The sequence below is a fragment of the Primulina eburnea genome, chromosome 18 (genome assembly GCF_022965805.1).
Source record: "Primulina eburnea isolate SZY01 chromosome 18, ASM2296580v1, whole genome shotgun sequence".
In the NCBI taxonomy this organism is placed as follows: Eukaryota; Viridiplantae; Streptophyta; class Magnoliopsida; order Lamiales; family Gesneriaceae; genus Primulina; species Primulina eburnea.
In genome coordinates, this window is record NC_133118.1 from 1,747,390 (window position 1) to 1,773,679 (window position 26,290).

At 37.8% G+C, this 26,290-nt stretch overlaps 2 protein-coding genes across 2 annotated transcripts; both read right to left on the reverse strand.

The window, feature by feature from the left end:
- Window positions 1-14,713: 14,713 nt before the first annotated feature.
- LOC140819485 (protein disulfide-isomerase-like) lies at window positions 14,714-19,256 on the reverse strand. Its single transcript, XM_073179602.1, has 11 exons — window positions 18,953-19,256; window positions 18,165-18,195; window positions 17,775-18,062; window positions 17,519-17,707; window positions 17,272-17,397; window positions 16,872-17,009; window positions 16,673-16,792; window positions 16,302-16,419; window positions 15,842-15,954; window positions 15,382-15,575; window positions 14,714-15,077 (listed from the first exon to the last, which is right to left on the reverse strand). The coding sequence occupies exons 1-10, from the start codon at window positions 19,153-19,155 to the stop codon at window positions 15,387-15,389; spliced, it is 1,515 nt and encodes a 504-aa protein (XP_073035703.1). The 5' UTR covers window positions 19,156-19,256; the 3' UTR covers window positions 14,714-15,077; window positions 15,382-15,386.
- A 975-nt stretch (window positions 19,257-20,231) lies between these two features.
- Window positions 20,232-25,975, reverse strand: LOC140819660 (uncharacterized). Its single transcript, XM_073179835.1, has 4 exons — window positions 23,708-25,975; window positions 23,193-23,407; window positions 22,436-22,659; window positions 20,232-21,668 (listed from the first exon to the last, which is right to left on the reverse strand). Exons 1-4 carry the CDS (start codon window positions 25,362-25,364, stop codon window positions 20,870-20,872), a joined length of 2,895 nt encoding a protein of 964 aa, XP_073035936.1. The 5' UTR covers window positions 25,365-25,975; the 3' UTR covers window positions 20,232-20,869.
- Between the last annotated feature and the right edge of the window lie 315 nt (window positions 25,976-26,290).

The following is a 26,290-nucleotide window of genomic DNA, read 5'->3' on the forward strand; positions in this document are numbered from 1 at the left end:
TCTCTAAAAATTATTATCGTGAAAACTACGGGTAAGATGAAAAGAATTCCACTATAATATTTTTATGGTGTACAACCACATACTGTGTTTCCAAAGAGAACACATACTCTCTTAATACAGGAGAACAATTACCTCACAAATATTATATAACTAAGCACTCAAACGCTATAAGATGAGAAAGAATTCAATGAAGGTATGATTTCTGAATGAGAGGAAGGAGCTCTATTTATAGAGCTCATCGTCTATGTGAAAACACGTATAAAAATGTGTCTTCCGTCTGAATGTTTCTGTTGTCAAATTTGAAAACTCACAAACTCTCAATGATAACATCCAATCATTGCATTTAATTCATTTCCTGTGTCAATCTATTTCTTTTCCGACATTTCTTCAACTTGGAGATTAGAGATTTGATTGAGAATCAAACACATCTCCACATATCCTTAAAATCTTGTCATTCTCTGCTGCTTACATTTTCCCTAGGTCACTTGAGGATCTACACCACTCAAACTTATTAATGTTCATTGGCTTGGTCAAAAAATCAGCTATGTTATTATTCGTATGGATCTTCTGTATTTCCACAATTCCTTCCTTTACTACTTTTGCAAAAAGTGAAATTGGACTCCAATGTGTTTCGTCCTTGAATGAAAGGCTGAATTTCTTGCGATGTGCAAGGCACTTTGACTGTCACAAAACAAAGGAACATTTTCTTATTTGTGCTCGATCTCCTTCAATAACCTTTTAATCCATATTGCTTTCTTGAAATCTTGAGTAGCTACCATGTATTTTGTCTTCGTTGTAAATAATGTCACAACTGTTTGCAGTTTTGAAACAAAGCTTACTGCTCCCCTGTAAGTGTAAACACATAACCAATAATAGATTTTCTCTTATCAGGATCACCTGCATAATTTGAATCGACATAGCCTCTGAGTGTAAAATTCGATCTCCCATAACATAATGCAGCTTTTGAGATACCCTTAATGTATCTAAGAATTCTCTTAACAGTGCTCCAATGCTCTCGTCCAAGATTCACCATATATAGACTAACTGCTCCCACTACTTGAGAAATGTCTGGTCTTGTACAAATCATAATGAACATCAAACTTCTCACCGCTGATGTATATGGTACTCGAGACATCTTCATCCTATCTGCTTCACTGCTAGTACACATCTCGGAGGATGACTTGAAGTTAACAGGAAGAGGGGTCGATATTGGTTTACTATCTTGCACGTTGAAGCGTTTCAAGACTTTCTTCAAATAAATTTTTCTGAGAAAGAAAAATCTTTATGTTACTTTTTTCTCTGTGAACTTGCATCCCTAGAATCTTATTTGTTGATCTCAGGTCCTTCATATCAAATTTCCTAGCCAACTGTGCCTCCAATCCTTGGACCTGATCTTTGTTGGAGCCTGCTACTAACATGTCGTCCACATACAACAGCAAAATGATATAATCATCACCAGACCTCTTGATATATATACAAGGGTCTGCACTCAGTCTATTGTATCGAATTCTCAAGATAGAGGAATAAAATATCTTGTACCAACACCTAGGCACCTGTTTGAGATCGTACAAAATTTGTTCAACCTGTAAACCAAGTTCTCTTTGTCTTTTTTTTGCAAAACCTTCTAGCTAGAGCATATAGATTTCTTCTTCAAGATCTCCATGAAAAAATGCTGTTTTCACATCTAGATATTCTAGATGTAGGTCAAACACTATGTTGTAAGCCAAACTATATGAGAAAATATCTCATTGAAGTCAATATCTTATTTCTGAGCATATCTTTTTACCACCAATTTAGCACGATACGTCTCCACTTGGTTCTTGCCATCACGCTTTATCTTATAGACTCATCTATTACCAATGCTTTTTTCCCTTGGTAGTGTAACAAGATCCCAAGTTTTGTTCTTGTCTAATACATTCAATTCTTCTTGCATTGCTATCACTCACAAAGATACATTCGAGCTTTGAGTATCCTCGTGGAAACTCGATAGCTCACCATCTCTAATAATGGACAATATGCAATATTGCTTTCAATGACATAATCTGAAAGCCAACATGGTGGTCTTCTGTCTCGACTTGACTGCCTCACATTGGAAACCTCGATTCAACATGTTCTTATTTTTCGTGCTTCGGTACTGCTTCACAAAAAATTTGACCTTCGTCTGTCTTATTTTCAATCTGAAATATAGTAGTTTCTGAATTCAGTGTGCCTTTGTCTTCCTTTACTTTATCTACCTCGAAGATAACATCTCTGTTGATGATAAGTTTGTGGACAGTAGTAACCCACAAGCGAAACCCCTTTACTCCAGTTTGTAGCAACCCCTTGTGACACGTTTTAAAGCTATGAGACCTCTGGCCAAAGCAGACAATATCATAAGTGGACTGATCCGTGAAATTTGGTATCAGAAAGATTCCGCATGAGTTTGGGATGGTGGGGCAAACCACATCAAGAACGCCGATTCCTGAAAGGGGGGGTAATGTCCCTTAGTCAAAATACCACATCAACCGACAAAATAATGGGGAATGGAGGTAAACCCTAAACCCACCATAATCGAAGGACGGAGAAGGCTTAGCGGGCAGGACTTTTGTATTAATTCAATGGCTTAGGATTATGTACAAAAAAGAAAGGTCCAATGTAAAAATAAGCCCAATATCAAGTTAGCAGTAGGCAATAAAATTCATCCTCGAGGCTTCGAAATTAGCACTCACCACACAAAGCAATATCTTTGAGCTCAATAAAGTCCAAGGAATTCAAGTTTGATCGAGATTCAATGACTGAAAGGGGATTGAAGAAGAAGAAAGTTAATCTCTGTTAAATCTTCGTAATGTAATCTTTCAATTCGTTGAATTGTAACATTTGAATCTTGGATTTGGATCGATAAGATTTGGCACACATTGCCTAACCATGTAATTCTTGTGTCATTTATTTTCTGCTCATTTGTGATTGCGGGTTAGGTGTTGAAGAATTTTGTTCTTGAGACTGTAGATTGGGATCTTAACAAAATGGTTTAACTCGTATATAAATAAAATGCTTCAAAATAAATTTAACATGTCGTATTCCTTAAGCAATTTGGCATCTAATTTGGAAAAACAAAAAATATAATACTGAAACTTAATTACCACGGAATCCTTCCAGGGCACCGAGGATCATTTTCTTAATCAGAAGCTCATAAATTGTAGCATAACTGCAATCCTTGTCGAATACATTATCTACACACCAAAAAATAAGAATAAAACTAAGCAACCTTTGTACAGATCCAACTCAAAAACTTTAACTCACAAAAATCAAATATATGAATTCCATGCAGCACGCGATTATTTTCAACTTTCCAATTTTCGTGTGATTCCTCGCGTGGAGGCCTCAATCTCACGGCGACTTTCATTTTTAGTTTCCAATTTTGAGTATCCATAGCTCTTGCTCTGAATGAGACTGAGAAGGAGATCAACGAACACTATGGTGAAACTTTTTGCTCTTTTTTCTACTTATTATTCGTAAGCACGTGACTAAGTTGGACACACCCGGTTGACCAACAGCCCTTGGATCTGTAGAAATTATGTGGGGCTGGTGATCAAGTGCTATGCTGGACCTGGATTTCTAGGGTTTAGGGTTTTTTTTGCTTTTTTATTTAAAAAAAAATCGGCGGTAACGGGGGTGGGGGCGGTGGGGTTAGGTAGACCCATACCTGTATATATCCACAAACACAAACAGTAATAGTACAAAGAAACCTTAAAAGAGGAGGGGGGACAAGACCAAGACCTCTCCAAAAAGGCTATAGTAGTAGAGACACAAAAACAGTGCAAACTAGGAAGTAAATACGATAGCAAAACTAACCATAGAATAATATCATAGTGCGCCAAAATCAATCAAAGACGAGAAGCGCTAAGAACAACATGCTATGAAAAACAAAATTAAATCTGCGAGAGGAGCGTAGAAGCCATGGAGAAGCGCTCATCCTTGAGCCATCATCCTGTAGAATCCAATCTATCAAAATGAAGCTAATTTGGTATCTGGCAACTGTACAAATCCCACCAGTAAAAAAAGATCTGGCCGAGAAGTCACTGTACAAAGGCGAAATCCCACATTGCTAAACCAAGAGAGAGATGCTAAGCATTTAAATGAGCGTGTAGCAACCCATTGTGATTCGTTTTAAAGTCGTGTGGCATTTTTCCAAAGCAGACAATATCACAAGTGGACTGGTATGTGACATTTGGTATCAGAGAGACTCTGCATGAGTTTGAGATGGTGGGGCAAATCTCGACGAGGACGTTGAGTTCCAAAGGAGAGGTGAAGGCTCTTAGACGAAATCCCATATCGCTAAACCACAGGAGAGATGTTGTGCATTTAAATAAGTGTGTACCAACCCCTTGTGACGAGTTTTAAGCTGTGAGGTCTCGGGCCAAAGCGGACAATATCACAAGTGGGCTGGACCGTGTCATTTGGTATCAGAGAGACTCTGCGTGAGTTTGGGATGGTGGGGAAAATCTCAATGAGGACGCTGAGTCCCGAAAAGGGTTGTGAAGGTCTTTAGGCGAAATCTCACATCGCTAAACCACGGGAGATATGCTAGACATTTAAATGAGCTTGTAGCAACCTCTTGTGACGATTTTATAGTTGTGAAGTCTCAGGCCAAAGCGAACAATATCACAAGTGGGCTGCACCATGACATTTGGTATCAGAGCGACTCCGCGTGAGTTTGGGATGGTGGGGCAAATCTCATGGAGGACGTTGAGTTCCGAAAGGAGGGGGCCCTTAAACGAAATCTCATATCAATAAACCACGGGAAAGATACTGTGAATTTAAATTAGCGTGTAGCAACCCCTTGTGACGCGTTTTAATGTTATGAGGCCTCGGGCCAAAGCGGACAGTATCACAAGTGGGCTGGGCCATGTCATTTGGTATCAGAGCGACTCCGCGTGAGTTTGGGATGAGGGAGAAAACCTCAACGAGAACACTAATTCCCGAAAGAGGTTGTGAAGGTCCTTAGGCAAAATCTCACATCGCTGAACCACGGGATATATGCTACGCATTTAAATGAGCGTGTAAAAACCTCTTGTGACGCGTTTTATAACCGTGGGGTCTCACGCCAAAGCGAGCAATATCACAAGTGCGCTGGGCTATGACACTTGGTATCAGAGAGACTCCGTGTGAGTTTTGGATGGTAAGGAAAACCTTAGCGAGGACGCTGAATCTTGAAAAGAGGGGGTGAAGGCCCTTATGCGAAATACCACATTGCTAAACCACGGGAGAGATGCTGGGCATTTATATGAGCGTGTAGCAACCCCTTTTGACACATTTTAAAGCCATGAGGCCTCCGCAAAATCAGACAATATCACAAGTGGGCTAGGCCGTGACGTTTGGTATCAGAGCCAGTGTGTGGACGTCGTGCGTTGTGATGTGTTTTAAAGCCGCGAGGCCTCGGGCCAAAGCAGACAATATCACAAGTGGGCTCGTCGTGACATTTGGTATCAGAGCGACTCCGCGTGAGTTTGGGATGGCGGGGCAAATCTCAACGAGGACGCTGACTCCCAAAAGGGGGTGAAGGTCCTTTGGTAAAATCTTACATCGCTAAATCACAGGAGAGATGATGGGCATTTAAATGAGCGTGTAGCAACCCCTTGTGACGAGTTTTAAAACAGAGAGGCCTCGGGCCAAAGCGGATATTATCACAAGTGGATTGTGCCGTGACATTTGGTATCTGAGCGACTCCGCGTGAGTTTGGGATGAATGGGCAAACCACAGCAAGGACGCTGAGTCCCGAAAAGGGAGGGTGAAGGCCCTTAGGCGAAATCCTATATCGCTAAATCACGGGAGAGATGTTGGGCATTTAAATGAGCTTGTAGCAACTTCTTATGACACGTTTTAAAGCCATGAGACCTCGGGCCAAAGCAGACAATATCATAAATGGGCTGAGCCGTGAAATTTGGTATCAAAGCGATTCCGCGTGAGTTTGGGATGGTGGGGCAAACCCAAGTGAGGACGCCGAGTCTTGAAAGGGGGGTGATGTCTCTTAGGCGAAATACCACATCGACCGGCAGATAATGGGGAATGGAGTTAAAACCCTAAACCCACCATAATCGAAGTACGGAGAAGGCTTAGTGGGCAAAACTTTTGTATTAATTCAATGGCCCAGGTTTAAGTACAAAAAAAAAGGTCCAATGTTAAAATAAGCCCAATATCAAGTTAGCAGTAGGCCATAAAATTCATACTCGAGGCTTCGAAGTTAGCACTCACTACACAAAGCAATATCTCTGAGCTCAATAAAATCCAAGGAATTCAAGTTTGATCGAGATTCAATGACTGAAAGGGGATTGAACAGGAAGAAAGTTAAGCTCTGTTAATTCTTCATACTGTAATCTTTCAATTCGTTGAATTGTAACATTTGAATCTTGGATTTGGATTGATAAGATTTGGCACACATTGCCTAACAACGTATTTCTTGTATCGTTTATTTTCTGATCATTTTTTATTGCGGGTTAGGTGTTGAAGAATTTTGTTCTTGAGACTGTAGATTGAGATCTTAACAAAATGGTTTAACTCGCATATAAATAAAATGCTTCAAAATAAATTTAACATATCGTATTCCTTAAGCAATTTGTCATCTAATTTGGAAAAACAAAAAAATATAAAACTGAAACTTAATTACCATGGAATCCTTCCACGGCACCGATGATCATTTTCTTAACCAGAAGCTCATAAATTGTACCATTACTGCAATCATTGTCGAATACATTATCTACACACAAAAAATAAGAATAAAACTAAGCAACCTTTGTACAGATCCAAATCAAAAACTTTAACTCACCAAAATCAAATGTATGAATTCCATGTAGCACACGATTATTTTCAATTTTCCAATTTTCGTCTGATTCCTCGCATGGAGGCCTCAATCTCACGGCGACTTTAATTTTCAGTTTCCAACTTTGAGTATCCATAGCTCTTGCTCTGAATGAAATTGAGAAGGAGACAGCGAACACTATGGTGTAATTTTTTGCTCTTTTTTTTACTTATTATCCGTAAGCGCGGGACTAATTGAAGTCAATGTCTTATCTCATTGAAGTCAATGTCTTATTTCTGAGCATATCTTTTTACCACCAATTTAGCACGATACATCTCCACTTGGTTCTTGCCATCACGCTTGATCTTAGAGACTCGTCTATTACCAATGCTTTTCTCCCTTGGTAGTGTAACAAGATCCCAAGTTTTATTCTTGTGTAATACCTTCAATTCTTCTTGCATTGCTATCACTCACAAAGATACATTCGAGCTTTGAGTAGCCTCGTGGAAACTCGATAGCTCACCATCTCTAATAATGGACAATATGTAATATTACTTTCAGTGACATAATCTGAAAGCCAACATGGTGGTCTTCTGTCTCGAGTTGACTGCCTCACATTGGAAACCTCAGACTCAACATGTTCTTATTTTTCGTGCTTCGGTACTGCTTCACAAAAAATTTGACCTCCGTCTGTCTTATTTTCAACCTGAAATATAGTAGTTTCTGAATTCAGTGTGCCTTTGTCTCCCTTTATTTTATCTGCCTCGAAGATAACATCTCTGTTGATGATAAGTTTGTGGACAGTAGTAACCCACAAGAGAAACCCCTTTACTCCAGCTTGTAGCAACCCCTTGTGACACGTTTTAAAGCTATGAGACATCTGGCCAAAGCAGACAATATCATAAGAGTACTGATCCGTGAAATTTGGTATCAGAAGGATTCTGCATGAGTTTGGGATGGTGGGGCAAACCTCATCAAGGACGCCGATTCCTGAAATGGTGGGGGGGGGGGGGGGGGTGATGTCCCTTAGGCAAAATACCACATCAACCGACAAATAATGGGGAATGGAGGTAAACCCTAAACCCACCATAATCGAAGGACGGAGAAGGCTTAGCGGGCAGGACTTTTGTATTAATTCAATGGCTTAGGATTATGTACAAAAAAGAAAGGTCCAATGTAAAAATAAGCCCAATATCAAGTTAGCAGTAGGCAATAAAATTCATCCTCGAGGCTTCGAAGTTAGCACTCACCACACAAAGCAATATCTTTGAGCTCAATAAAGTCCAAGGAATTCAAGTTTGATCGAGATTCAATGACTGAAAGGGGATTGAAGAAGAAGAAAGTTAATCTCTGTTAAATCTTCGTAATGTAATCTTTCAATTCGTTGAATTGTAACATTTGAATCTTGGATTTGGATCGATAAGATTTGGCACACATTGCCTAACCATGTAATTCTTGTCATTTATTTTCTGCTCATTTGTGATTGTGGGTTAGGTGTTGAAGAATTTTGTTCTCGAGACTGTAGATTGGGATCTTAACAAAATGGTTTAACTCGTATATAAATAAAATGCTTCAAAATAAATTTAACATGTCGTATTCCTTAAGCAATTCGGCATCTAATTTGGAAAAACAAAAAATATAATACTGAAACTTAATTACCACAGAATCCTTCCAGGGCACCGAGGATCATTTTCTTAATCAGAAGCTCATAAATTGTAGCATAACTGCAATCCTTGTCGAATACATTATCTACACACCAAAAATTCATAAGAACTGGTATCAGAGCCTTGTTGTGAAAATTCATAAGAATTCTGAGTATGCTCTGTGATTGCAGCTTTGTCTGATCTTCCACATCAGAAAAGATTTTTTAGATTTTTTGCGAAGGCTAGAGAAGTGATGACCGGAGATGATAGATCGGGATCGGGAATCAAAAAGTTCGACGGAACAGATTTTTCGTTCTGGCGGTTACAGATAAGAGATTATTTGTACAGTAAGAAGCTGCATCAACCTCTATCAAGAAAGAAACTGAAAAGGATGGAGGATGATGATTGAGAGCTCCTTGACCGACAGGTGTTAGGTGTGATACAATTGACCCTAACAAAGAATGTGGCACATAACGTGGCGGAGGCACAAACCATAGAAGATATGATTTCCATTTTATCGGACATATACGAGAGCCATCAGCAAACAACAAAGTGTATCTCATGAAAAAGTTATTCAACTTGAAAATGGGAGAAGGTGCTTCGGTGGCTAAACACATCGATGAGTTCAACACGATTGTTTCTCAGCTAACATCAGTTGAAATTAATTTTGATGATGAGATTCGTGCACTTATTCTTTTGACGTCTTTACCAAATGTTTGGGAACCAATGCGGGCAGCGGTTAGCAACTCTGTTGGAAAAAGAAAGCTACAATTCAATGATGTCAGAGATCAAATTCTTGCTGAAGGAGTTTGCAGGATGGACTCAGGTGAAGGAACATCATCGAGATCTGCTCTAAATCTCGAGAATAGAGGAAAGGGCATGAGTGGCGAAAAAAGTTCTAACCGATGGAGCGGTAGGTCCAAGTCAAGAAATGGAAAAGAAAAAAGCAACTTTGAAAAGAATTTGAAGTGCTGGAGCTGTGGTGAAACTATTCACTTGAAAAAGAACTGCAAATTAACGAAGAATGATGCAAATGCTGTCACTTACATGATGTTCTACTACTATCCATGGAAATCCAGGTTGATTCTTGGGTTATGGACTCAGGAAATCCCGGTTGATTCTTGGGTTATGGGCTCAGGAGCTTCGTTTCATACCACTAGTAATCGTGATGTATTCGATAATTACATCGCTGGCGATTACGGAAAAGTTTTCCTAGCTGATGGAAAACCTTTAGAAATAGTTGGTATGGGTGATGTCTGGATGAAGATTTCAAATGGATCTGTTTGGAAAATCAACAAAGTCATACATGTACCAAAATTGACACGCAATTTGATCTCAGTGGGACAGCTCGATGACGAATGCCATAATGTGACCTTTGGTGATGGTTCCTGGAAAGTAAACAAAGGAGCCATGATTGTTGCTCGAGGAAAAAAAACTAGAACACTTTATATGACTTCCAGTTGCAGAGATACATTAGCAGTCATGAATGCTGGAGCAAATTCAAGTCTATGGCATTGTAGGCTTGGGCATATGAGTGAGAAGGGAATGAAGATTCTTGTATCAAACGGGAAGCTATCGTAATTAAAGACCGTTGGACACAAGCTATGTGAAAGTTGTATATTTGGAAAGCAGAAAAATGTGAGCTTTTCAAAAAGCGGTAGAAAACCGAAAGCAGCAAAGTTGGATCTGGTTCATACTGATGTATGTGGACCATCTATTGAGAAATACCTTGGAGGCTCAAGATATTATGTCACATTTATCGACGATTCCAGGCGGAAAGTTTGGGTTTAATTTTTGAAAAATAAATCTGATGTTTATGAGACCTTTAAAAGGTGGAAAGCCATGGTTGAGAATGAGACCAACTTGAAGGTGGAGTGCTTACGGTCTGATAATGGTGGTGAATATGAAGATGAGGATTTCAAGAAATATTGTGCACAGAACGAGATCAAGATGGAGAAAACCACTCCTTGTACACCTCAATAGAATGGTGTAGCTGAAAGGATGACAAGGACCCCAAATAAACGTGCTAGGAGCATGCGACTGCATTCTGGAATCAAAATCATTCTGGGCTGATGCTGTTAACACTGCAGCATATCTGATCAATAGAGGACCTTCGATACCGCTTGACTGCAGAATACCCGAAGAGGTATGGAGCGACAAAGAAGTAAACTTTTTTTTTCTTGAAAGTGTTTGGATGTTTATCCTATGTTCATATTGACTCTGCTAGCAGAACAAAGCTTGATCCGAAATCAAATAAATGTTTCTTTATTGGTTATGAAGATAATGAGTTTGGCTGTCGTTTTTGGTATGACCAAAACCGGAAAATCATTCGGAGCAGAGATGTAATCTTTAATGAGCAATTTCTTTACAAGGACAAGTCGGACATTGGAACTGAAGATGAAAGTTCTGAAGTCAAGAATAAATATGAGCTGTCATTGAATGATATTCCTGTGAATGAATCAAAAATCAGTAACCAAGAAGATGAAGAAGCAACTGCACAAGATGATGACCCACAAACTCCGGTGATTGAACTCAGGAGATCTTCGAGAACAATTAGACCACCTGATAGATACTCCCCTGCACTTCACTATATTTTGCTGACAGACAAAGGTGAACCAGAGACCTATGAAGAGGCTATGAAAAATGGCGATTCAATCAAGTGGGAGTTAGCCATGGAAGATGAGAGGTATTCACTGTCATCCAACCAGACGTGGGAGTTGACGGAACTTTCGCAAGGTAAAAAGGCATTACATAACAAGTGGGTGAACCGGTTAAAAGAAGAACATGATGGCAGCAAGAGGTACAAGGCAAGACTTGTTGTAAAAGGTTTTTAACAAAAAGAAGACATTGATTACACTAAAATTTTCTCTTAAGTGGTTAAGTTCACTATAATCAGGACTGTACTCGGATTAGTGGAAAAAGAAGATTTACATATGGAGCAGTTAGATATAAAGACTGCATTTCTTCATGGTGACCTAGATGAAGAAATTTATATGAAGCAGCCACAAGGCTTTGAAGTACAGGGTAAAGAGAAAATGGTGTGAAAACTTCAGAAGAGCTTGTATGGTCTCAAACAAGCTCCAAGACAGTGATACAAGAAGTTTGATGGATTTGTGAGTAATAATGGTTTCCTGATGTGTCAAGCTGATCACTGTTGTTATGTGAAGAAGCTTGATGGTTCTTATATCATTCTACTGTTATATGTAAATAATATGATAGCCAGAGCTTGTCTGGAGGAGATTGATAAACTCAAGAAAGAGTTATCAAAATAATTTGCTATGAAAGATTTGGGTGTTGCAAAGCAAATCCTTGGAATGAGGATCTTAAGAGACCAGGTGAATAAAATCTTGAAGTTGTCTCAAGAAGAATACGTGAAAAAGGTGGTTAGCAGATTTAACATGGATGAAGCTAAACATGTGAGTAATCCTTTGGGTAGTCATTTTAAACAAAAACCAAAGCACAATCACCTTCGACGGAGCATGAGCAGGTTTACATGAACAAGGTTTCTTATGCTTCTGCTGCCGGAAGTCTTATGTATGCAATGGTGTGCACTAAACCAGACATAGCACATGCAGTGGGAGTTATAAGCAATTTTATGAGAAATCCAGAAAAACAGCACTGGGAAGCAGTTAAATGGATTCTGAGGTATTTGAAAGGTACTGCTAGTTCATCTTTATGCTTCAGAAGATCAAATTTAGGCTTACAAAGTTTTGTCGATGCCGACATGGGTGGTGACCTAGATGGCAGGAAAAGTAATACTGGGTATGTGATCACATTAGGTGGTATGGTCGTAAGATAGTTGTCTAAACTGCAAAAGATAGTTGCACTTTCGACTACTGAGGCTGAGTACGTTGCAGTCACATAAGCTAGCAAGGAGATGATATGGTTGAGATCTTTTTTGGAAGAATTGAGTCAGAAGCTTTAAGGTAGTACGTTACACTGTGACAGTCAGAGTGTTATTCATTTAGCAAAAAATCATGTTTATCATGCTAGGACAAATCATATAAAGGTTCGGTACTATTTCATCATATCATTACTTGAAGATGGAGTTTTGATGCTTGAGAAGATTCCTAGAAGTAAAAATCCAGCTGATATGCTTACAAAGACGGTAACCATTGACAAACTGAAGTTGTGTTCAACTTCAATTGGACTCCAAGTATAAATGAAGAGATCTGAGCTGCTGCACTGATGGTGTGAAGACATGATTGAAATCAAGTCTTCTAGTGGGAGAATTGTTAGGTGAGATTTAATGGGGTGGGGCCCACATTAAATAAAATAATAAAAAACGTGTTTTCCCACATATCCCACATCAAAAAAGTTGCAAAGCTGAACGAGAGAATTATTTATAAATAGAGCTCAATTCCTTCAGTTATTGTATCCCAAAATCAAAAACTTTCAAAGCTTAGAAAAATAGAGAGAGCATTTGAGTGTCGAGTGTTCTCTTGTGTGATTTGGAGAAATTATTTTTCTCGGTTATACTCGGGTTGAGAGTGTGAGATGTTTAGTGTGTTGTTGTATACACTTGTTGTAATATTTCTCCTGTTATAAAATATCAGCAGTAGCTCCGTGAACGTAGCTTACCTTGGGTGAACCACGAAAATCTTTGTGTTCTTGTTGATTATTTTATCCCGCATTTTTTTGGGTACTATTATCATTGTGATCGGCATCGCTTCGGTATAATTTCCCAACACCTCCCCCTCGGAATCTTTTGATGGTGTAGTCTCAAGTAAATCAGACTTGAAGTCTGAAGACCTTTGGAGTTGTTGTTCTGGAGATTGTGAATGGCAACCGAAGCATTGGTTTTCTTCAAGATCGAGAGCACCTTCATATTGCTAGCTTTGTAAGTAACAGATTTAAGAGCTCAACTCTCTGTAGATATTATAGTGTTACTACCATGCTGACAGTCACAAAAAATATGTCTTCCAAAGATACAGCGATGCCATTATTGATATAGCAATACTACAGATGTCAATAACTAGCCAAAAAAGAAATATGTAGAACTGTCGTATCTTTAGTAGAACTCTAGCTTAAAATGAAGGGAGCTGATCAAGGAAGAAATCCCGAAATTTATGTAGTGTTTGTAAGAGTTTATTTTAAGCGTTTCCCAAACTTCTGACAGTTTTACATATGTATATATAGTCACACAATATCCAAAAGCATTATTCTGCTGCTGTGGTTATCAAAATAAGCATTATTTAGTTTTACCTAAGAAGATAATTACGGGCATGCATGCGACCTGATCATCATCAAACTCGATCGGTGCTTCAAACCAGATCTGAAATAGATCTTTTTCTTTTTGTCATCGACACTTTTATGCCGTGTTGTCCAGACACGAATACTGAGGGTTGATGGAAAATAATAGATTTGATGGATGAATCGATTCAGGATGTCGATATGGACGAAACACAACTATGCATCCAAGTCGGTATTTTATGCACAGGAGAAGAATGGCATCAACGGCCAACAGTGTCCGAGGTGCTCGACATGTTGGACGGAAAATAGTCCTATGTCAGTCACCCAGGCCCAATTTCTGGATTTGATGATCATCACTAATGACAAATGAGCAGTGGCGGAGTCAGATCGGGTGGCTCAATTTTTTTTAAAAAAAAATTATATGTAAATTTGTATAATTTTGGATTAATATGATATTAGTCCAGTTAGATCAATTTAAAATATTAAAAAATTCTAGAGTTTAAAATTTTAGCTTGAATAAAGCTATATTTCTGACTCCGTCACTGCTAATGAACATATGTGTGTATGTTTTTCAGTTTGAGTTTTTGATAACTAGCTGTTGTTGCTGCAAAAAATGTAATATATCTCAGAATATGTAGTTTTTACCTAAGAAGATAAATTTGAAACATTCAGATTATATAAATGCTCCTGAATAATTTATTTCCCATCAAATATTAAATATAATATTTGGTTGTTCACAAATAAAACTATAATTTACGTACAAACTTGTAATATTCTATTTCAACTATGTATTAATGTAATCATATGAATTAAATTATTTTTACTCTTCAACAACTGAGTTATATATCCAATTTAAATTATTTTTGCTTTGAATATATTAGAAACAGAAATTGTGAGGATTGGGGGAAAACAAAAAAATATTCAAGATTTATGATAATATATACATATATTTCATTTGTTGAAGTAAAAAGATGAGAGAAAAGTCTAACTATACTGTAAGATATGATATATTTTATAAATTATTTTGCAATTATCTAATATAATTTTATTTTCAGGTAGTATATAACAAAAAAATTAATAATAAATAAATAACACATCGAAATGAAATCTGCAAAATGACATTATTCAACAAGAAACCATGATTTCTGAAATAAATACACTCTTGAGAGAGAGCAGTTACTAAGTTACTACATGAGCTATGCAGAGTCTCTAACCACAAAACAGTCCGGTATAAAAAGTTGACTTGCTAATCGAAAAGCTTACTCTAGATTGAAGATGGAAAGAACAGCATTCGGAAGACGAAAGAAGCGGAGTTCTAAGGAGTGGGATGATACTTGGACGCGATTGAAGGATTTTGTTTTGCTTTGTACTTGAAAAGTTCACCATATACCCGGAAAAATTTCAAGATCAAAGGCCACCGATCTAGTCAGAATACATGTTTTGAAGTGATAACGATGATGATCCACCTGCAAAACAGAAATGAGACTAGGGTAAATATTTAGCTTATGATCTCATTGGTCATGGGTTCAAGACGCCTTGGAGGAGTATTGTAAATCCAACCAGCTCGATTCTCCATTTCTTCTTTTCTTGATAATTTCTTTCCATGGATGGTGAGAACGTCTACCGGCAGCATTAGGAATAGGGTGGATGTCAAACTTCTTTTACAAGAGGGTGTAAGATCATATGTCCAACCATTGCACTCGACAGTAAATGACAACACAGTAACCCATAATGTGCAAGAAGGGGCGTAAATGTAGGAACTTTCAATACCTTCTTTACAACTCCTCTTTTCTGCTTCCATGTTTTGCAACTGTATCTCGATGCTTCTGAATGAAATCTATCATGTCTTCTTTAGTTCTATCTCCATTGTACTGCACGACATTTCCACTAGAAGATTTGAAATATAATGTTGGATAACCTTTCACGTCAAATGTCTCACGTGGAATATCATTTGCAGTAGCATCCTACAAAATACCAAATAAATACTTGTGTAAAAAAAATGACATTCGAAACTTTAGGTGTCAGAAAAAGTAAAACTGAAGCAAAAACCATCAAATATTTGAAAATTAGCGGCCATAGATCCTGCTATGTATGGCCATTGCATCTCATCACACGGAACAATGCCATTTAAATATCAAGTAAAAGGAGAGATTTGTAAAGCCATTTTCTTCCCTTGTGAGATTTTAAACCAAGAATGTGAAACCCAATGGTATAGGTGAGCAAAGCTTACGATTTTTGCAATGATAACATCTGGATCATTCTCAAATGACGCAGCAACCTCACCCAAGATGGGAGCCAACTTTTTGCAGTGTCCACACCATGGTGCATAAAACTCTAACAAAGCTGCACAACGGTTTTTTCCCATATGTGAGGGTGTCATGCAGAGAATAAAACATGAATCCACTAAAAGGAAATAACTTAAATTAGAAATCTTTTTCTTGTCAATCAAATTACGTAAACTTGATCAGGGTGCATGCAACCAAACATGTGAAACCACAAAAAAAAATTCAAGAAGAATCAAGTATAAGCTGGTAAAAAACAAAAACAAAAACAAAAGTTTTATTAAATGGTGCAACAAGGTACAGAATCAGAAGTGAGTTCAACAAAAAAACCATTTTAAATTTCAGACCCACGTGAGTAGAAGTTTCAAGATGAACAAAATTTAAAAAAGAACATGAATGATAACTGACCATTTTTTCCAGAACTTAAAACCATTTCCTGCAGACTGTCAGCCACCACCACCTTAACAGGTTCATCGTTGGTATCAGGAACTGGCTCTGACTTTTTGTACGGTTGCACAATGCCGTCCTTCATGTGTTATTATAAGAGGCTAGTTAGTTACTGAAAATAAGCAGTTCGCAAACAGCACATGCTGGAGAAAAACATATAAGATTCTTAATCAATTACGAGAATAAGATGCAAGTTTTGAGATGAACTATTCCCTAACTTGCCTATTGAGGAAATAATTGAAGTTTTCTCATCATAAAATGAAGAGACGTAGGTGAAACTTCAACAAGTGATAAATCAGAATAGAAGGTGATATAAATTAAGAAACCAGTACCTTAAAGTCCTTTACCCATGATTCAATCTGATCAGGCTCAACATTTGGCTTGAGATATTTCTCTCCGTCCGTCTTCTGGATAATGATTAGTGGAATCTGGTCTTCCTTGATCCCAAAATACTGTTCATTTCAGGCAGTGATGGCAAGTCAGTAACGATATTCAGTAATATGGCTCAACGACAAGGTGATAATATACTACCTGGAAGGCACCTTGGCTAGCTTCAACATCACCGATTAGAAAACTTAAACCCTGGCCCTTATACTGCAGAGCCACATTACGATACTTTGATTCAAACGCATCAAACTGCCCATTTGTGAAGTTTAGAAACAACATTGCCTGCCAACAAAAAGGCTTTTATCCAGTAACTAACCTTGGAAAAGAATAAAGAAACTAAGACATAATCCATCCATAGATAACAAAAAGAAGGTGACGAAGTAGAAAACAACATTTGTTGCCAACCAAAAGTTTCTCATCAAGAAACTGGTCCAAGGTAATGCACGTTTAGAATCGATAAACGAATTCTTTTATTTACATTATAAATTTACAATACTACCAGTTACTTGCACGCTTTTAGAAAGAAATAGTAAAAGCAGCTCACCTTGGCATTGGGGCTGTTGAAGTATTTAATAACAAAAGGATGGTGCTTTGGATCTTTGTCGAAGATAGTTAGAGTAGGAATACTTGTTTCTTCAACAAATTTCACTAAAGCATCCACATCAAATTCCTGCAAGCAAGAATATTAGTTACCAGGTTAGTTTTACAAAAAAAATTCTAAAGAGAACAAAACAGATATAATTTCGAAAGAAGATATCGTTAGATGAGATGAGACCTCATAACTGTTATACCTGGAAATTGACGACAAGTTCATCAAAAGGCTTAAACAACCTAACAAAAGGCCCTCCAGATGATATATCCCCATGTGGGAGAAGTTTGGCATCCACAGTATGACCGAATTCACAGTCATCACGCAATCTGTCAGCTAAAGTTGTAAAATTCTCAAAACTTTCTCCAGATAATTCTGGGAACACTCCGACCTATACATTTTAAAAGAGGGTGTCAAACCTAATACACGGGTTTATGAAAAAGAAAGAGCGGACTTACGACAAGAATCTTATTGCTTTCAATTATAGAAGTAACTTCTTCAGGTGATTTAAGTTCAACCGAAGCAGGACCGCTTTGCTTTTTCAGATAACTGACTATACCATCAGCATCGCGGGGTCCTTTGTATTCTTGAACAGCACTACCACCATATCTTAGTATTTTGAGAGTGGGGAAACCTCGAATCTCGTACTCATTAGCTAGGGGTTTATTATCCTGATCATTAGCATCTACTTTTGCCAAGACAACTTGAGGATCAGTCTTACTCAAAAGAGATGCAGCCTTTTCAAACTGAAAATTCATAGAAAATACTTAGCATAGATCGAAAGAATTCTCTGGATATTTACAAAAAGAATGTAAAGCAAATTCCATTAAGAAAAACAATAACAGTACCTCTGGAGCAAGTTTCTTACAGTGGCCACACCTGTTATAACATATGAACATTAAAACAGGGTTGTACTATTGGATGAGAAAATCTTACATATTCATTTGTTAAGGAAGTAAAAGCGGAAATTTCATTGCGAAAAAAATTCCATAACAGTTATAACAGTTCAGTTTTATTCTCTGAAACGTAGTAGAATCATTGTATTTTATCACATAATAAATTGGTGTCGAAAAGAGAGAGATAATAATAATACTAACTCACACTGATTGCATGATTCAATTAAATTGATAGCTAACAAATGTTCATCATTTCTGATACATTTTCAATGAATAGATTTATATAGGAAATAGACTCTCAGATCATAATGTCAAAGACAGTTTGCTTAAAAAATATGCGCTCTTTTTCAGTTTTACGGATCTCCTCATATATGCCCTTTTTTCGTTTACAGATCTTCCATCATTTAAACTTTAAGTCTCTCAATTTCTCAGCAGAAGAAAAGATTCTCCACATCGACAAAGCAACAGAATATCCTAGTTTTACATACAAAGATCGACACTTTGAACCAAAAAAAATCAAAATCCACAAAACAAACAAAAAAGATGCAGCAGCTGGAAAAAAACACACAAGCACGCATAAAAAATAGTACCCCAGAAAATCCAATTAACAAACCAAGAAGTGGACAACCAAATACCCACCTAAAACCTCCGTAAAAAGCACACAAAAACAAATCCCAACATATAAGCACGTAAATAATACTTTAAAACAGGAAAAACAATCACCAAAACCAAAGAGATACCAAGGGGCATAGAATTCAACGACGATGAACTTGTGCTTGGCGACGAAATCAGTGAAATTGGAGTGGTCCAACGTCACCACGAACTCTCTAGATTCGGATTCTTCCGCGGAACTACTCTCCGTAGCTGAAATGTAATCGAAGCGGGATCCGGCTAGGATCACGAACGCTAAGCATAAGCACATGGAAATCTTGGAGATCGCCATTTTTATCTGAGATTATCTCGTCGCGGGCCGCGGCTTATATAGGGTTTGGTTAGGGTACGAGGTTGCCGCAGCAACATTAATTTGCTATTAACACGCTATTCACTCGACTCATTTTTGTGGTCACATCCCCTGTCGTCTCACAAATCTTTATTTGTGATACGGGTCAATCTTATCAATATTCACAATAAAAGTAATAATTTTAGCATAAAAAGTAATATTTTTTCATTAATGACACATATAAGATATCTATCTCACAAAATACAACCAATCAGACTGCCTCACACAAATTTTTTGTCCTTAATTTTCACCTCAAAATTCATTGCATTGAACACATTATCGTCACGTCGTCTAAATTAAAATATCGAAATAATAAATAAAATCGTCTTATAATTTAGCCATCTTCTCGATTGAGACAACTCAACGTACTTTGATGGACTTAAATTAGCAAACAAATTAAATGAAGGGGTTGAGATTGAAACGATCATTATTAATCTAATTTTTCCTTATCATAAATTCATAATTGAGTTTCTAAATTATCAATTATTTTATAAAATTTTATCTACGGAGAAACAACAAATCGTAATATCAAAATTCTAAACTCAATTATCTTAATGCTTAAAATTTAACTAGTTTTCTTTTGCTTGCGTTCATGTTTATATAGTTGGATTTTTTATTTTTTTTTCAAATTAATGATTTTTTTTCATATTTTTTTTTACAACGAGTGATATAATCATGTAAAAATCTTAAATAAAGATAATGATTAATGAATACTTTCTTAAACTTAGAAAAAATTGGAAGTGAATACAAGTACAGATAAGATACAATTATAAAAATAAAAGATTTAGAGTAAATCTCTTGTGATACGATCTCACGAATCTTTATCTGTGAGACAGATAATCCTACCGATATTCACAATAAAAAATAATACTTTTAGCATAAAAAGTAATATTTTTTTCATGAATGACCAAAATAAGACATTCATCTCACAAAATACGACCCGTAAGACGTCTTAAATAAATTTTTACTGAAAATTTATAATATGTTTATCAACTCGCGATTATATTTTATCAGACAGGTCCAAGATAGCAAGATGGGCAGACTGGGATTCTTCATTCTTTGAACAAACCAATTATCATATTGGATACAAGTAAACCTTTAAATAAAATCATGCATTAATCCATCAACATATCAAGAAATGAATGGAACTGTCTACAAAATGTTAACTCTTTGCTTCAATGTGAGCTTGCCTATTATTTTCGTTGGAAATCTTGCAACTCTCACCTTCTAGCATCATCTGCGGCGTCAAAATGCCGGTAGGCAATCCCCTTGCGCTGTTGCAAACCAGAAAATTCTACAGAAATCTCATATGTATCATATTATCATGTTTGACAAAATAGATACAAAATCTACCACTCTTTTTTTTAGTTGCTACAAGATTTTTGACGGCCCTTTTTGAGCAGAATCTCAGAAGATATGAACCTTCAAGTGGACTCGACTTCATTTCGATTGTCAAGGTCTTAGCTAACCTACGATGCTCTGTTTGGCGGTATAATTCTTCTATCTTATGCAATGAAATGATTAGTTGATTTACATACCCTGTGGCTGCTTTGATTCCCCAGAGATGCTTTCCGGACAGATTGAATGGTCAACATCCAAGGAATGTTACAGCTAACAAAACCTCTAAGTCGAAGAATGGTGCAGCTAACATAACCTATTAGTTAAGATCAGTACGCTGTAACCTAACATGTTCGTGTGCTTTCAGAGCTTCTGAAGTGAAGCTGTCCAACGACCTAAAAATTGGAACCAAGCCTCCTTGTAAACTACTTGAAGCAGCATCATGCAACAATTTCATGGCGCCTTTGTGCTTTATCCGTTCTTCGGCCAATTTCTGCCTCATGGATTCCAAGTCCACTTTTAGAACCTCCAACGGCAACACTCCACTATCTGATGGAACTACAGACAAACCTGTTTTATCGGACATCACATCTGAGTCACGGTTCAATTTTCCTTTATCCATATGCTGTGTTGTTTTAAGGTTTTCTCGATATTCCTTCATGAGTGATTCAGCTATGATCCTTTGCCGCATCTCCTCATCTTGCTTTTCCCATAGCTGGTGCAAGGTTGTGGCAAATGCATTCATAGCATTTGCCACCTTTGCCTCGGTGATGTTTTCCATTGCTTGATGCCAGTCATTACAAATTATGAAAATTGGTGGAGCTTGAAGTTTTCCGGGGGAGTAGGGTGTCGGTCCGTCGGGGGTTTCTTCAGGTTCATATTGAAGGCACTGGAGAAGCCACCCATTCAAGGACTCGACATAAGATTTTTGAAAGAAAATCCAATCTTTAAAATGCCTACACCAAGAATGAAGCTCCCTTTCCAGATCAGCTGTGGCCCTCGAGCTCGAATCTGTTTGGAAACCAGTGTTGGCTTTTAGTTTTCGGATTTTACTCTCCATGATGGCATGAAACTGCTTTCGGTGGCACTTGAGCATTGCTTTCCACATTCTGATCAGCCTAAATATTGTTCATAAGACCATCAATTTAATACTAAAAGCTGATTATTCCATATTTCAAAGACTTTTGAAGTGGTAGGACAAGAAGAAAGGAAGACAGCACAATAAACTTTGTTTCACAAATAAACATCAAACATGTTTGCATACAAGCATATTCAACAACGGAGCTAAATAATAAGATAGCAAATATAAAAATCAAAAATAAGATCAAGCATTTGGTTCAAAGAAGAAACCCAAAAGTACAAAATTATGAGTACCTAACTCCATGTCGCTCGATTTAAAAAAAAAAAATGATGCCAAGGGAAACATGCCAGAAACTTGTGAACATTTGGGTTGTGAAGGGTGTAGACATCTTGAGAGACCACATATGCCAAAAGTTTGAATTCAAATTAGGTGGGTAAAACAACAGCTTTAATCCTTTATGCACGTCAATATAAGCCCGAACTAATATCCCAGAGATGCACTTTTATGTTGATCATACTGAAAACCAATTTAATCAAATTTAAACGTAATTGTGAACCAGGGATTTTTAAATTCTAATACTGTGCCTCTGATTCCAAGACTTATGCCACTTCTATCAAAACCTTTAGCTCATGGGTGGCATGCGATAAATAGAACAATATACTTTAATGTGGAATGCAAGAAAAATTCAGTATGATTTAACTAAAGCTGAATCAACTGAGATTTCAAACAAAATTCAAATACCATCTCTATGTGATCAATTACAGGGCATGCAAGAAAAAGGTGTGGCATCCAGTATGATCATACCCGAGAATCAATATGGCAATTTGGGGTTTCAATTCTTCATCTCTCAACTTCTGTATCCTCGTTGAAATAGCATCAATTGCTTTAATACTGACATCGAGTTTGGTCAGTAACCTTCTGATATAATCTTGAGCAGCATAGATCTTGGTAGACTCAGCCCCATTATCATCTAAGAGTTTTAGCCTCTTACGCTGTTTTTCATACATTAAACGAAGTCTTTCTTCTTCCTAATAAAAGTAACCACCTACCAAAATTGAGCAAGATTGAATGCAAGATGGTACTGACTAAGAATCTCAATGTATAGATGGCAATATTATTAAAGAAATTCATGACTCGAACACACGCACAAAAATCATGTTTGCAGTCTAAGAATCAGTTCATAGAGTCATTTGAACCTTACAAACACATGCACAGTCAGAAGCCTAAAGATATAGATCCCAGGCACAATGGGGCCTAAATAAGAGTTATTTGTCCCACAAATTTGTTTACAAAATAAATTAGGTGGGTTTCTTCCCTCATACTTCTGAATCTACGTTAGAGATTTAGTGCTTCAAACATCAATTTACCTATAAAGATACACTGATGTATCAACCATCAACATAATTCAGATTGATAATTGGATGGCCAGAATCAATCAAAGAGCATCTCTTAACTTGAATTTCAAAGTTCGAGGTCGGGTTTGAACATGCAATGGAGCAAAAGAAAGAAGAACACGGGAATTGAATCAAACCCATAGCTATGTTCAAGTAAAATCAGTTACCTTCACTTCTTTGTATAACTTCTTTTCCCAGGCATAAAGCTTATCCAAGGTTGACGAAAGGTTACAAGCCTTCACATTTACATCATTCCCAACATCTTCAAAGTACGATTTTGCCAGCTTCACTGTTCTAGAAGCTAATTTCACCGATTTCCTCGATAAAAGATCTCGAGATGATAATGATGGAGCTATCAAGTGCAGTATCCTAGAGATGATTACTGTAAAAACACATTTTAGCCCAAACAAATAAAAAAGAAATCTAAAAAATATTTATCACGGTGTTCCAGAAGATAATTAAAATTCACAAAGGGAAAATCACTTGATATCCAGTGCATTCTTTTATCAAACTAATTATAGTTCCTACTCCAGAAAAACGGATTACTTAAATTCCAGACCGATAATAAAGAACTCAGCGAGCCAAACAAACAACTTCAGATTCAGAACAAAAGTATGCAAACCATCTTCACTACAAACTATTAAGTATCCCAAACGTATAAAGGTGTATGGAAAAAACAGACCTCTAAGAAGGCCAGGCTGAAAAGGCATTTTGCCAACCTCGAGTATCACAGCCACCTCTTTTCCACAACCAGAAGCATACTCAAATTCATCCCTGATTTCCCCGACAGCATCTCGTAGATCTCGAGTGGCATGAGGTGACAATGTAGTGAAGCTATTTGAAGAATCAGTCTGTTTTGATATCTCCTCCACATCGAACGTCACCCCTCTCCTCCTCCTCATTGAATCCTCATCCACACTCTTCGACACAGTAGTACCTGTGCTGCTTTTCTCATCAGTAAAATTTACTGAACCGGTCATTCCTCTACTAGGTGATCGATCAACCCACGATGCCCCTTTACTGTGGGGTGGTGATATTGATGGTTTTGCACTTCGGTCACTATACTGTGATGGCAAGGATGTTTTTTCAGTTTCCTCACTATTAGAACTACTCTCGCTTTTGTGCAATGGTACCGATCCTGAACTATTCTCACTTTTATCCCAAGGCACAGACTTTGAGCTACTCTCACTATTTTTTTGACTTGGTATCGTTCTAGAGGGAGGACTGTTTTCTCCAGATTTTTTTCTTGATTCAGCATTATTCATTCCCTTTGAACTAAAAGTTCTCTGGCCTGATCTCTTTTTTGCTTCAACATCTGTTTTCTTTTCCCTAAGAACCTCCTTATACACTTCACTCTCTGTTTCTTCCTCCAAATCAGGTATACCCTCCCTCTCCCTCACTTCATTAGAATCCGGGCTGCTAGAATTTGACAAATGCCCGTACGTCCCACTAGAATAATAACTTGGGTACCCATTATCAAACACATCAAATGGGTTGAAGAAATCCCATGCTGAGGCAACTGGTGGTGGTGGAGGCGGAGTCTCTTCAGGTCGACTGGCTTTGGCACTTTCATCGCTCACTCTCACAGGTGAGCTCGTAGGAAAATACCCATAATTCCTACCATAAGCCGCGGGGATGTTCCAAAATGAATCAGAATACCCACTGGACGGCTCGGCTGCTGGCTCCTGAACCACTGTTCTCATCTCTGAGACCTGCTTTTTCATGTAATTAACATTTGAGTAACTAGAATAGTTCCACGGATTTAGCCCATTGACCCCCCAATTGTACTGATCCGTGTAAGGTTCTGCATACGAACGAGGCGACTGTGGGTATGGATACTGCATCCCACCCCCGAATCCATCCCCACCAAAGTTCCAACGAGGATATTCAGAATTCATCCCTTCGTTTGAATGGCTTGAATCACCATTACCATTTTCCTTGTCCTTGTGCAGACTTCTACGCTGCGTGTGGCCTGAAGGCTCGAAATCATTATCGCCATCATCATCAGAGGAACTCGAAATATGCAAATGTGAATCATCCTCATCGTGCAAATGGGATTCGTCCGAATCATCGTCAAACTTTTTCTTTGAATTCGGGGGCAGAATCAAAGAAGGTGAGGAAACAGGAGAAGAGGAGGAAGAAGAACGAGTATAAGTAATAAGCTCCTCATCCACAAACTTACGGAGTGCATCGCCGACGTCCTTAAGCGACCGGAAATAGGAAACATGCGCGGCGGCGAGGGTGTAGCGGTGGTTAGCAGCGGCGCGTATAAGCTCCCGCCTCTCACGGCAGCGCACCACCAGCGGCAAGTCCTCCGTCTTGGACCCACTACAACCCATGTCAAAACAGAGCCACAGAAACAGTTTTGACAATGATTTCAGTTAAATCCCATCGAAGAAGAAAACTACTGAACGTGGGGTAAAAATCAAGAAACACTTCAACAAATCTTTCGAGGCAACCAAAATAAGGTAATTGGCAAACTTCCCAGGAGGATCACACACAATGGGAGGGAAAATACCCAGCTACAAGGAAGTCGTAAGTACTTCAAATCACGATGCATTTACTTCGGATGCATTTACTTCGGATCAGGTGTGAGAACAAAACCCAGTAAAAATAAATGAACAAATCTGGTAAAGAAACCATGAAAGCGAAATGGGTTTGCGAAATTCGGATAAAAAAAATCCAAATCCCACCGTAGAATTGCAGCCATTGGAAATGGTGCTTTGATTATTATCCTCCCTTCTTCAGACCCGCGTGGGTTTCACGGCGTTGAAAATTGTGCTTGCAAAATGGTGTGAATAAAGAAAGGATGGAATGCGCTTCGAGATGTGTGCGAGTGCGCTGGATTTGTACGAACTAAGCAGCACAAAGACCAGGGACTTTTGTCAAAAACTCCATTTCTGTTGTGCTCTTTTGGGATTTGTGGGGTTCGTTCTCTTGCTTTGCATTTACTTCATAAGGTACATTTTGTGTTTTGTAAATCACTATCGACCGAAATTGATAATCAATATCTTTGAAAATTCGGTTTCATCGCGAGTCAATTTTACGTGACAGATATTTTATTTGAATCGATCACGAAAAACAATTTATTTTTTATTGATTCACTTTTTTTATTGATTCGCTTTTTATATTATAATTTTTAATTGATATTTGGGTTTTTAATTTACTTTTCGAAAAAATTAGTTCGATTTTAACACATACTCCCGAGAGTTCAAGACTCCAAGTAAATATTTCTTGATTTTTTTTAATAAGATTAATGGGATGT

Coding starts and splice junctions, on each gene's coding strand:
- LOC140819485 (XM_073179602.1), bottom strand. CDS start 19,155: ATGGCGATCTCCAAGATTTCCATGTGCTTATGCTTAGCGTTCGTGATC. Junction 18,196..18,952: donor GTTGAATTCTATGCCCCTTG/GTATCTCTTTGG, acceptor ATGTTATAACAG/GTGTGGCCACTGTAAGAAAC. Junction 15,955..16,301: donor TTTAAGTTCTGGAAAAAATG/GTCAGTTATCAT, acceptor ACCGTTGTGCAG/CTTTGTTAGAGTTTTATGCA.
- LOC140819660 (XM_073179835.1), bottom strand. CDS start 25,364: ATGGGTTGTAGTGGGTCCAAGACGGAGGACTTGCCGCTGGTGGTGCGC. Junction 23,408..23,707: donor TCAGCCTGGCCTTCTTAGAG/GTCTGTTTTTTC, acceptor GTGTTTTTACAG/TAATCATCTCTAGGATACTG. Junction 21,669..22,435: donor ATTGCCATATTGATTCTCGG/GTATGATCATAC, acceptor AACAATATTTAG/GCTGATCAGAATGTGGAAAG.